At 34.1% G+C, this 13,796-nt stretch overlaps 1 protein-coding gene across 16 annotated transcripts in view; it reads left to right on the forward strand.

Moving 5' to 3' along the window:
- NBEA (neurobeachin) overlaps positions 1–13,796 on the forward strand; it is a 662,404-nt gene that overhangs the window by 555,394 nt on the left and 93,214 nt on the right. For all 16 annotated transcript variants that reach the window (XM_072719992.1, XM_072719993.1, XM_072720000.1 and 13 more), the window contains one exon: positions 4,211–4,323. In XM_072719992.1, coding sequence (XP_072576093.1) covers positions 4,211–4,323 — 113 coding nt within the window. The remainder of the gene's footprint in view (positions 1–4,210; positions 4,324–13,796) is intronic.

Genomic DNA, 13,796 nt, shown 5'->3' on the forward strand with positions numbered 1-13,796 from the left:
TTCTGTTCATTGTGTTCTGAAAGATACAACCTATGCCTAATTTTATACCTTATTAGATACTACAATGAACAAGACGTTAAAACTTGGCATTCATGCATTTAAGAAAATAGTGGAGTGATTGCTAACATCGCTTTCTGTAAATGATTCCGTTAGGTCTGAGAATTTTTTTTAAAGGTTTTCAAGTTGTGTTTCATATGATCAGCTAATGAATTCAGCACAACTTCCCCAACCCCAACCTTTTTCTTCTGTTTAGCATTTTCCACTTTTTTACTCTGTGATGTACAAGCCCTCCCTGGTTAATTATGTATATATTTAGCTACTGCATGTGTTGGGCTTATTATTGTCATCTAATTAGATGTAACTTGAACTGCTTGCTTCTAGAAAAATCATTAAAAATTCTTTCCTAATGACCTAGAGATGACAAAATGTCTGTAAAGTGTGAAGAAGCAGACAAGCACAGGAACATCGCTCTTAAAGAGTGTTAATCCAGATGCTGCAATCATCTAATTAAACAATATTTTGCTGTCATTAACATTTTCACCAAGGAATTGCAGTTATAATTTCTTTGTCAGCTGTCTCTAGATCACTTTACCTTCAAAACTAAAGTGCCATATAAAAACATTAAATTGGATGGTTTAATTAAAAAGTTTTTTTTAAATGAAGAAATATATCCAGTGTTTCTGAGATCTCATTTACTGCTCTTCACTTTTATTATTTGAGTAGATTAGTGTCATAGGCTTACAATATTTAATATTCATCTTCTAAGATAAAACCTTATAAGCATAGTAAAAAAAAAAAATATATATATATATATATATTATAATATATTACCACTGCTGGAAAAAGAAAGAACCCTACCAATTACAGTACAAGGTTATTTGCTAAACTTCAGTTATCCTAAAAAAAACACAAAACATAAAAAACAAAAAACAGAACAGAATACTTGATAAATAGGTACCTTCAAGTAACAGGTTTTACTTTGGAAATACTTCACTTTTTTTTTTTTTTTTTTTTTTTTGCTAATTTAGTAAACAGTCCTTTTTTTCATTTGTTTCACAAAGATGTTCAGTAAAATAATTAAGTAACAATGCTAATTTATGAATGAAAAATCCCAAAGTACCATTTAACTGTTCTTTTACCTCCATGTGATTTTTAAATACATTGTGAATTTTTAATTTAAATAAAAAATATATATTGACCTGCCATAATGCTTTTCTGTGAAAATCTCTATTGAGAGAGGTTGACTTTAACTGTGTAAGTACATCTATTTGTACTTACATTTATTTGTATTTGTAAGTACATTTATTTGTAAGTACATTTATCTGTAATATTTATTAGAACTTAAGTGGTGCTATCAGCTTATGAGTAATTTTAAAATTGCCAAATTTTCCTTTGAATTTATTTTGAAAGAATCTTCCAAATATTATTGAAAGTGAATTACGAGAAATGTTGGACAGAGCAGTTGCCATAAACTGTGACTGTTGGTATCTATCAATTTTGTGTGTGTTTTAAAGATGATGGTTACTTTCTTTGTATTTTTCCAGAAATACCATTCTATGTATTAGATAGATATTAGAAAGTCATTTCTATTAAAAAGCTGGTGCCTTCAAATATGGTCTCTGTTTTTATGCTGTTTGTATTTACATGATACATTTAAGGACTGAATAATAGAAATTGGCTTTTTAAATTTTTATTTTAACAGTTTTTTTCCCTTAGTATATCTGGGATAAAATTTCACCAGAAGATTTTAAAACAATTATGATATCTAATTTTCAGCTATTTTATTTATATAAATAATATAAATATGTTATATAATAACAGCAACATTAGTCTATAAAAATATACTTACTTACTGGAAGACCTATTTTTCTATGAAATCTACAGATTTTTAAGTAGAATGGTAACCTAGAAAAATGACAGGCCTTAATATGCCATGGGCCCACTTAGAATCCCAGAAATAGCTCCGCCAGCCAATCTGGAGTCTCTGTATCTATACATATATAGAAAAAATACTGATAGTCATCAAGTGTCCTAGGTTAACATATACATGAGCTATCAGTAATGCATTTTAAATTTTAGAATTTTACATTTTGTTCTTTACAGTGATATTGCTTTAGCAAAACATTCTCATGCACAAGAGGTTAATAAAGTTTCCGGGGATCCCTGGGTGGTGCAGCGGTTTGGCGCCTGCCTTTGGCCCGGGGCACGATCCTGGAGACCTGGGATCGAATCCCATGTCGGGCTCCCGGTGCATGGAGCCTGCTTCTCCCTCTGCCTGTGTCTCTGCCTCTCTCTCTCTCTCTGTGACTATCATAAATAAATTAAAAAAATAAATAAAGTTTCCCGAATTTTTGTTTCTTCTTATCAGTGTTACTCCTCACTTATGAACATAAAACAGGGGCATTCATTGGCTGAGCTGTCTAGTTGCAGACATTTCCCTCTAGCTTAACAGGCATGTTCACAGTGTCATTCTCTCTTATATATATACTGCTATGCTTTTACATAGTCTTCATCTACCAAAGAAACTGTCCTGCAATTTTCCTTTTTCACTTGGCTGCTGATTCATCTTTTAAAATGTGATTGATCTTATCCCATTTTTATCACCTATGTATTCATTCCTTCAACAAACATTTATTGCCAGATCATGTTTGAAATTAAAAATGAAACAAAACCCTAGACTCTAAAGTCATGTGTTTACAGAGTAATGGAGAAGCAGACAAACAGCGATGTGTATTAGTGGCAACATACATCTGCATGAGTGCTGTGCTGGGAGAACAAAGAGGGACCCTACCCTGCCTCTCACCTCATTCCAGGAAGTAACATTCTGCTTTCTAGCAGTTACCTACATCTATAGCATATTCCTACATCAATTTACACATTTAAAACAATAGGTCATTTTGTTGTAAAATGCAGATTTGTATAGTTAATAGATAAAATAGTTACCCAATAAAATATTTATGAAATAGATGTATTAATGTGATTTGGTGCTTATAATAGCAGGTTTAGTTCTCCCTTGGATTATGGTTGTTGTTTTTTTTTCTATTTCACAACCACATTTACCAATCACTACAAAAAGTAGGTATCATTTAATGACAATTCTTAATGCCAAACAAGATAACATATACATATCTACCTTACTGCTATGCTATATGTGATGTGTGCTCTAAAGCATTCTAGATGAAATCTGTATCACTGAATATGGTGAAATTGTTTTTTGATATGAATTCAAATGGAAATTCAAGAAGTTACCTATGATCAGAGTATAACATAATTTTACAAAACAAAAATCTTGTCCAACAAAAGTTTTCTTTGGATGCTGTTTCTTTAATAGTGATTCTCTTAATTTCATCTGCTCCTGTGTTATTTTCAGGACCAGTTTATGAGGGTGAGCCAGCGCTGTGCATTCCTTAAACTTTTTACCTTCCCACTATGCTTGGATAGCCTACCTGAACCTCTTAAGTTATTCTATCAAAAAATAAACAGCAAACCCAACCTAAGGTCCAGCAGCTCTCCAACATTATACAAAAGAATATGCATGGACCTAAAGGAGTGAAAGAAAACACATGAGACATCTGCCTCTGAAATTTCCCATACTGGCTTCAGAGTACTTCTGTTAACTTATGCATTCATAACTCTTGATATAAGTTCGATATAGTCATCTGTACATTGGGAATATATTTCTGGATACATAATAACTGTAGTAGAATACCATCACATAACCAGCAAGTAAAGGTCATCAGGATCCCTCATCCATGATCCCTTTCAGGGATCTTCACCCACAAAGCTCTGCTTTTCAGATGCCAGTAATATCTTCATCATAGCCATGGAGATTGCAGTAGGTCAAGATTGAAAGTGTGACGTATCACTTCCTCTCAGGTTCTGTAGATTTGAACTGAGTACCATGCCTGTGGCTGCTTGTGGAAGCTGAGAAATGTGGTCTAGCCCAAGAAGAGAAATGAATTATGATAAATGGCACACAGTCTCTACCACAAGCTTATATTATAGAAAGTAATTTTAGCTATTCATTTCTTAATTATTATTGAGTGAATCCACTTAAATACATTTTATTAGGGTACTGTTGATTAAAAAGACATAGTTCAATAAACGTGTTACTCTTTTGTGAAATCCAATAGTTTTCTTGTAAAAGAACAAGAATAATTTCATAAACAATTAGGCCATACAGATTTTCATTTCTCTTTTTCTTTACTAGGACGGACATATAATGACCTGAACCAATATCCCGTGTTTCCATGGGTATTAACAAACTATGAATCAGAAGAATTGGACTTGACTCTTCCAGGAAACTTCAGGGATCTATCAAAGGTAATTTTCAAGTCTATAGAAGTCAATTTTCTTCATAAAACCTTATTCTAAAAGCATTTCTACTACATATATATACATATATATACATATATATACATATATATATATGTATATGTATATATCCAAATAATGTTTGTAAGAAAGTAAACCTGGGTCTTCTTTTGTAGTCAACATTTAATTCTGAATTGTTAAAAAAAAAAAATTCTGAATTGTTAGCATAGGTATTAAGCTACCAGAAGATAAATTAGTACTAGCGTAGACAAGATGAAATACATATTTGAGAAAGAGCAGTTGTAAGGGGAGGTTGCTGAGATATCCTTGGTTTTAAAGGTCAAAATAAAAAAAACAACCTGCAATGAGAACAACATACGGTTGCAAATTATTTCTGTGATATATTTCTAAGGTGATAGGAAATGTAATCTTGACCATAATGCACATACACATGCACACACAGCACACACACACACACACACTGTGTAAGGAAACATACTAGTGAAAAGAAAGTAGGGGACAATAATTTATCAAGAATCTCTTAAGATACAAGAGAGAAGTTTTGGCCCCCAGAAAATGGCAAGAAAAAATACATAAGGGTAGAAAGAATAAAAAAGCAATTTTGTGGTTAGCTTATCTCATTTGTCCAGAGGAAACTGAAGTAGAATACTAAATTATTGGAAGCACAATGAAGGACTAGGAACAAAGCCCCCCAAAAACTTCTCTATAGCCTAGACTGATGTCAGGGCCAGACCGTAAAGTTTTATATATATACTTCAGCTGTTTTAAGCCTCACCTCATTCACTCTGAATTTCATTCTCTTTTCTATCATACTTAGTTGCTTGCTTTAGCATTCCACAGCAGGCTGTGTGGCATATGTGTGTATGTCTGGTTTGGGTGCGGTGGGGGGGCTGGGGGCCTCGTGAACCAAAGTAACATAAGCTCTGTGGGTCAGGGAAATATGCATTGCTGCTAATCTAAAGGTGACCTCACAGATGGTTTTTAACTCAGCACACCTTTTCTTGCCTCCTTTCTTACTTTTGAAAACCAGACCTACCTAAGTTGAAGTTTTGTATTCCACTGCTTACTAGCTGTGTGACCTGAAATGACTTTCCCTTTGCCTGGGTTTCCAAATTTGTAATATGAGAACAGCACTACTGTCTTAAGCCACATAGTTGCAAAGATCGAAAGACATATGCATTTAAAGAATGTGACATGGTTGGTACTTGGCACATGGAAGCACTTCATGAATATTAGCTATTACTATCCACATGGAATATTTCTTAGCCTGTTTCTGAAGCCTGCATACTACTATTTGCATAGTCTTATCTGTCATTCACTCTCTAGTATGTTATTTTATGTGACTTCCTTATCAAATTTCCATTGCTAGCTCATTGCTAATTTTTGTTATGATATTATAGGTATGAAAGAGACCTAAGAGGTCAGTTAGCTGACGCCTCACTGAAAGTCTTACATCTGGGAGAAAACAAAAAGCTAGCAACTGAATTCCAGTATGGTTTCAAATATGGTAATTTTTCCAGTTCAAATGAACTGAACAAAAGTCTTGCATCATTTACCATGGGCAAGTAATCATTCAGACCCAGGTAGATGGAAGCATTGCAATTCATGGAGCCTGCCCTCTGGGAGCAAATCTAGTTATAAAGTATAAAGTAAACCAATCTCTGCAAAATTAAATAATAAGGTACAATATTATATAGAGAGAACTACATGAGAGGCCGTAAGTAGTGGTTAGGAACGAACACTCCAAAGCTAGATGGGCTGGGTTCAAACCCTAATTGTGCCACTTACTGGTTTCAGGGTCTTAGATAAGCAACTTTCTCCTTGCCTCAGTTTCTTTTCCTGTGACATAGGGACAATAGTAAAAGGTTTATTGTGAGGATTTGATGAGTTAATATGTATAAAAAAATTGAAAGTGGGGAGGAGAACTTAGGATAGTACTTAGCATATCAATATTAGCTAATACTGTATGTGTAAAGATGATGTAGTAAATCATTGATAGAGGTCTTTCGAATATTGATGACAAATACATGCTGTTAACATTCATATTAGAATTTTAAGGTTTAAAGGTATGCATTTTGGCATGACTTGCCAAGGTTGCAGTGTAATCTTTGAATGTAAAAACAAAACCAAACTAACTCATCAGTGTGAGGATGAAAACTGTCAAACTAGTTCTTTAACATAGTCTTGTCTGCATATGTTTTATTTAGCATTATTCAAATGACTGTTATGTACTGGTCACTGTACATATATGATACAATTTATAGTAGATTCTCAAGTAGCGTGATGCACAATATTAAAACTTTAAAAGTTGGCTGCAAACGAACTAGGGGTGGTGGAAGGGGGGAGGAGGGCGGGTGTTGGAGGGGAATGGGTGACGGGCACTGAGGTGGACACTTGACGGGATGAGCACTGGGTGTTTTTCTGTATGTTGGTAAATTGAACACCAATAAAAATTAATATAAAAAAAAAAAAGTTGGCTGCAACTGGCCATTTTAGTTTTTTTTTTTTTTTTAGATTATTTTAAGAACAGGGAAGGAAGGCCTTTTTCTTTGAAATCAACTAGAATTTTGTGGTTATAAGAAGATTCTCACTTAAGATTCCTTTACTTCCTCCATTTACTTATTCATTTTTTCAGTCAACAGATGTTTATCACACACTTCCTATATGTCAAGCACCTTACTAGATGAAAAGGTGTACAGGAGTTAATAAAATAAATTTAGTCATAGCCCTTCTTGGAAAAAGTCCAGTCCAGAGCTGAAGACTTAGGTAGTTGGGATGTCTGGGTGGCTCAGTGGTTGAGCATCTACGTTTGGCTCAGGTTGTGATTCCGGGGTCCTTCAATCGAGTCCTGCATCGAGATCCCCGCAGGGAGCCTGCTGCTCCCTCTGTCTTTGTCTCTGCCTCTCTCTCTCTCTCTCTGTGTGTCTTTCATGAATAAATTTTTAAAAAACTTAAAAAAAAAAGACTCAGGTAGTTACCAGAAGTCTGAGACCAGTATTTCAGACAGTTGGTACAGTGGGCACTATATCAAATTGGAGAGTTCATGCTTAACTATGAGAAGGCATTGGACTCAAATGTTCTTGAAACACTTTCCCCAGCAAAGGAAATACAGCCTTCATTATGATTAATATGGATTAGAGAGGACATATGATAAAATATTTGCTAGTAATTGTAGATTTTTAGTTTATCCATACAGAAAAGATGACATAAATTAACTGAGGTAATCACTGTTTCTAAAGTAACCAGAATATGTAAACATTCCTTAGGATTTTTAATGCTGGTCCATGTGATCTGTGTTTCCCTTTATAACTCACATGTGCTCTCCGGATTTTATATAATGTTAAATAAGTGGAAGAGGTAAACAGACAAGGCAACAGTGAATACTAACTCCACTTTTGCAAGCATGGAGTCCTTCATGTTGTGAACAATTGAACGCATCCATTCTTAAAAGATAGATAGCTTTTTTTCCCTTCAGTTCTGCTATGTTCCATGGTTTAGTAATTTGTTCTTTATATTCTGTCAGACTAACATGATAGGAAAATGTTAGCAAATTAAAGCCTCCTGGTGTGTTAATAAATTGCTCTTGCATTGTTCCCATGCTTCAATGAATTTCTTAATAGGAACTTCTTACAAATGGGCTAGAAACCCAAAACTATCCTGTTTAAAAATCATTAATAAACAAGATTTTAATGTATGAAAATATATCGTATTATACACTTAATGGGAAAATGACATTTGCAGTATAATAATATAATTGGAAGGACAAACTACTAATAATGAAATATTATTGTAATGAAATGACTGCTAAGAAGCACATGAAATTCTTGTAGGTATAATCAATACTACAAATGAAATTTTTAATTAGAGAGTTTGTTAATTTTTAAGAGCTCAAGGAAGAATTAGAATTCCTGAATGATATTATTAACCAGGAGCCATCCAAAAGCCCCCTAACAGCAAAAGTTGTTCCCAAACAAAGATTGGACCCATGAAATTATTTCTAGTAGTGAATGATTCTAGAATTTGTTTCAGTAAAATTTGAAGCCCCAAATAGTTTTTATGTTCTTTGCTGCACAAAAAAATTAAGAAGCTGTGAAATATACAATCCTAAAAAAAAAAAATCAAAAAATTTTCTTCTTTCTACCTCCACATTACACTGGCTTCATGAAATTCTACATTGTCAGTTAAAGCTTTTGCACAGTATAGTAGTAAAAGGGGTGCATCAGTTCCAGACCTCACATCATACAGCCCAAAGGAAGAAAGAACATATCACAAAAGTCGTGCTCATGGAAGACAGGAGAGACTTCTTTCCTAGCAATCCCAGAAAATGTCTCCTTATGCATCATTAGTACTGCTTCACAGGGGCAGAATATGTTCACTGGAAATGCGATAAGCCAGTCATTTCCCCTGGTTGGAACCAAAGGTAGTCAGAATCACACAAGACTCCTGTCAAGGAATGATGGGGTGAAAGTTGACCAAAGAAAATTTGGATTTCTGGTAGCTAAAGAAAGGGGACTTAGTTGTGGTCAGCAAATGGCTCTCTGTTTTAAAGTGAAAAATACAGTGTATTTGAGAGTTTCTTCTTTTTGATTTCTAACAACCTAAAGAATAGCAAATAAACTACAGGTCTGTAGGCACATAACTACTACATAAAAGGAGCTTTGCAAGGTGCTCTTAGACTTTAAAATATAGTCCTGACCCTCAAGGAATAGTTACTGGTTATGAGGGGGGAAAGCCAATAGCCGGTAGCTTTTTATTACATATATACATTTTTTAATGTATGAACATTAGGTGGAATCAGAGATAGATTTGCCATAAAGCTAGTGAAACCTAAAGTTCAAAGCCTCTCAGGTTTGAGGGGCTTCTTATACCTTGCCCCTCATTTGGTGTTCATAGTCCCAGGTTTATTTTCTTAACCCCTCTCTAACAAATTCCTAAGCTCTCTGAACTTCTCTTGCCTCTTCTTTAAAATGAACACGGTAGTATTTACATAATAGGGTTGCTGAAAGAATCAAATGCACTAATGTGGGAAAAGCACGTAGCATAATGCCTGACACACTAGTGGCATTCAGTGGCTGGTAGCTACAAAGCAGATTTCCATAATTTTCAGCTGAGGGTTCACTGTCTTTGGTATGATTGAAAAAATATATAGAGAAAGATTGCTTGATTTAATTTTGTTCTAATAAAATAAAAAGCAATACCCTTTTTTAAAATATAAAGTCACATTTTCATGCAATAAGCAGTTGCTTTTTCATCTCTTTAAATTGTCAAATTATCAGAATCATAAACATCAAGATACTGAAGTTAAATATTTATTGAAACTTGAGGTGCACATTTATTTAGACTGAAATATTTTACTATATTTATAATATTCATATTCTTTCCTTAATCCAGTTAATTGAACAGAAGAGCACAGGAACAATGAAAAGTTCTTTATCAGTAAAATTAATCAGGCCCCTCATTTGATTAGACCTCATAGTTTCAAGTTTTACTTATTACGTGTACAGGTTAGAGGTTATGTTTGTTGTTTGGCATGATGGACAGCAAATGAAACAGTCTATCATTGACTTATCTTTTCAATACCAACCAATGGTGAGTGTAGACCATTTTCCCCTCCATGTATCAAGATTTTCCTTATGGAGATGTGACCTCGTGGTGAAATATATCTTAACACATGATATACACCAGTGCTCCAGTTATTTACATATACTATTCATATGAACTTTGCTCTTAAATTACAGTGGTTACATGACTTTGACGTGAAGCACAGCCTCTGCTCATTAAAGTGTAAATGAAATTTTCCTATTTCTCAGTCATGCCCTCTGATAAATGAAATAGTTTCATCACAAAACCAAGTCCTGCTAATATTGACATGAGCCTAAGACATCACACACACACACCCATTCACTGAGTGGAAAAAATATATTGTGTTAACACAGGAGTTGTTTGACTGACAGATGATGATAAGCAGAACCATTTTCCCAAATTATTATGCCACTTAAAAAAGGAAGTGATAATGCCTGGAGGCTTTGAAATATGATAATGCAAATGGATGCACTGAAGTGTGAATACTCTTCAGCCATTCCCCCTTGATACTACTGCAAAATGTCTATATACCACATAGAAAAGCCTTTACGTTGTTAAGGTGGGGAATGCTCAGTTTGGCAATGTGGTGCAAGTTTCTATTTTGTCTTTCCTTTTTCATCTTATGTTAACAATATCTAAAATGAAATTAATCCTATTTACGTTAATATATAATCTCCCTAGTGCTTAGGTTTTAACAACAAAACGTGAATGGGCAAGACTCTTAAGGGTATTAGTAGCTATGATGATATAAAACTTGGTAGAAGATAAAAATGGGAATCTGTGCATTTATTCTATATCATCTGCCAAAATACCTACTGCCAAATTTGAAATATTCTAAATGTATGTTGAAAGTCACCTTAACACAGAACCCAACTTGAAAACTCTTTCTTTTAGCCTTGCTTATATTGCATTGTTGAAGGAAAGGTACTATTTTAAGACAGAGTATTGATTGGCAATACTTGGATACTGTCTTAAATTCATGGAAGAATCCAAGCTGAGGGTACAACTTGCAAGGGGGAAAATGCAAAAAAAAAAAAAAAGGTACCAAGTTCAGAATTGGGTTTTGATATTTAAGTTGATATTCACTTACTTGTTCTTTCCTTACAAAAACTTTTATCCCTCACCTATGCTGTGCCAGGTACAGGAGATAAAAAGACAATAATAACTGGTCCATACTCTTAGTTTACTCAGTGGTATATTACGTTCTTTTCCTTCTAATTAAAAGGAAGAACCAACGAAGTGTAGACGAAGAGTTGATTCATAGGCACTTTGGTAACCAGAAATAGTCAGGTGGTGTTGTTTTGTTTTGTTTTGTTTTATCTCTGCTGTTTGTTGGAGATACATAATAGGGTGACAGGGAGCTTTGAGGATTTACTCAAAATATCCATACCGGCCCCATACTACACCTACTTTTGCTAAATGTATCCTTAGTCTCTTTCCTAGTTCCTTCCCATTTAGCCAGTTGTTCTACCCTTTCAGAGAGAGAGAGAGAGAGAGAGAAAGAAAATACTAGAGGCTGTCTTGCTTTGTAAACTTCAAGCTGTCAGGGGTGCCTGGCTGGCTCCATTGGTACAGCATGCAACTCTTGATCTCAGGGTTGTGAGTTTGAGCCCCATTTTGGGTGTAAAGATAAGAAAGAAATAATTTTAAAAAGAAAAGAAAACTTTAAGTTGTTAGAGAAGGAACTGGGAACAATCAGAGCACTTCTGTAATATATGCTTTTAGAATCCTACCTATAGAGAAGGAAGGAGAGCGTGCATATGCACTTCTGTGTCACATCTGAAGCACAGCATTATCAAGGCACACCTAGGCCAGAGTCAGTCTCCTTTAACCTTTCCAGCCAAAACAAGATCCAATAGAAGTGATCTTGAAACTAATTTATAAGGTTGTCATTCTTCTGCTACTTAATACTTAGAAAGCTTTTAGAACTGACACATGAAGACTTAAAGCATTTAATTTTACCTCCATTGTCTTTATGTCAACATTGGTTACTCTTCACTAAAATATTTAAGACTGATTTTCTTAGGAATTATCTTGGGATAGTGATAACACCACCAGTCAACAGTTGACATGCACTTACTATATAGTTAGGCATTGTGCTAATAAGCATCTTCCATAGATTTTTTTCATTTTATCCTCACAACTTTATGATGAATTGCACTGATTTTATAGGTTGCATATCCTTTCATTTGTTACCTATTATTTCTCTCTAATAAGTAAGTAGGATATACTTTTTAAAAAGACCCAACAAACCATAGTGATTAATTAATCTTCTAAGTGCCCTCCACCTGTCCTAAATGCCCTGCCTTGTGGACAGGCATGTGATAGGGACAGAGGAGGCAAAGAAATGTATTGAGTAAGCCATTCTGTACCTTCAAAGACTTCTGACATACCTATAAATATGCTAATAAATTTTGCTAATCAAAATTCAAGTTTGGCTCAACTTTAGTTTCTTTCCTCATAAGAACTAATCATGTTTATTCACCCTACGAAAAATATAAAAAAGAAAAGAACTACACTAAAGGATAGCCAGCAAAATATAAATCTTAACATTTACCTTTATTAATGCTTCATTACTTTGAGTTCCATTTTTTAGGCATGTATGTGGGAATTTTATGGTGATAGCAAGTTCACCTGATGATGCCATATAGTGCATAAAATTGCAGAGGGGAGGCTTCATCTGTTTAAGAGAACACCATTTTCACACATGTTAAAAGCACAAATTTTCATATTAAAAACATTCTTACCTACAAGAACAACCCAGAGCATAGACGCAATAGAAAGGACTTACAATGAATTTGAAAGACTTTGCTTCATTTTTATACCCTGCTATTATTTTTGACTTTTTGATTAAAAATTTTCAAACATAAATAGAAATACCAATAATAACTAATACCCATATACCTAGTACTTAGATGTTACAGTTATTTTAGCTTTTATTGTTTTGTTGAGGTATTTTAAGGTAAATTAGAGATATATCATACTTTACCCATAAATACTTTAGTATGAAAAAGGCATTTTCCTAAATAACCAGAACACCATCATCACACCTAACAAGACATACAGTTAACTCCTTAATATTATCTAACATTGTACTTATAATCAAATTTTCCCAGTCATATCCCATATGTCTTTAAAATTTGGTTTGATTAGCCAGGATTCAGTTAAGGACCTTACATTGCACTTGATTTTTATGCCTCTTTAGTGTCTTTTAGGCTAGAATGGCTTCCAATCAGCAACCCACACACACAATTTTTTTCATAATATTGTCTCACTGAAGAGATGTTCCAGTTACCCTATAGATATCTCACCTTCGTGATTCATCTTGTTTTCCTCATGTTGTCATTAACTTGTTTTAACTAGTGAAGTTTTGATATATGGTGATTCAAATATCAGTGACAATAACAGGAATTTGTATTTGGAGATATATGGTCTATATCGTTTGCTAACTAAAATACAAAGTTACCATAATTTGATTAAAATTTATACTAATTTAGGGGCACCTGGTTGGCTCATTTGGTTAAGGGTTGGACTCTTGATTCCCCCTCAGGTCATGATCTCAGGGCCTTGAGATCAAACCCCAGAGTGTGGATACCAACTGAGATTCTCCCCCTTTCCCTCTGCCCCTCGCCACTCACACATACTCTTTTTCTATAAAAAAAAATTTGAATTTATAAAAGTTTAAATGTTCATATTTGAAAGATTTTTCTGGGTCATATAATTGAAAAAACCTCCAACATTCTATATACAGGATAAATCAAATTCTTAACCAAATAGTAAAAAGTTGTTAGGGAAGACTAAAAATCTCCATTATTCTCACTCCCCAGAGGCAACTATCATTGTAGTGTTATGTATATTCTGCAAAATTTTTTCTCTGA

Source organism: Vulpes vulpes, chromosome 9 (genome assembly GCF_048418805.1).
Source record: "Vulpes vulpes isolate BD-2025 chromosome 9, VulVul3, whole genome shotgun sequence".
NCBI classification, from domain to species: domain Eukaryota; kingdom Metazoa; phylum Chordata; class Mammalia; order Carnivora; family Canidae; genus Vulpes; species Vulpes vulpes.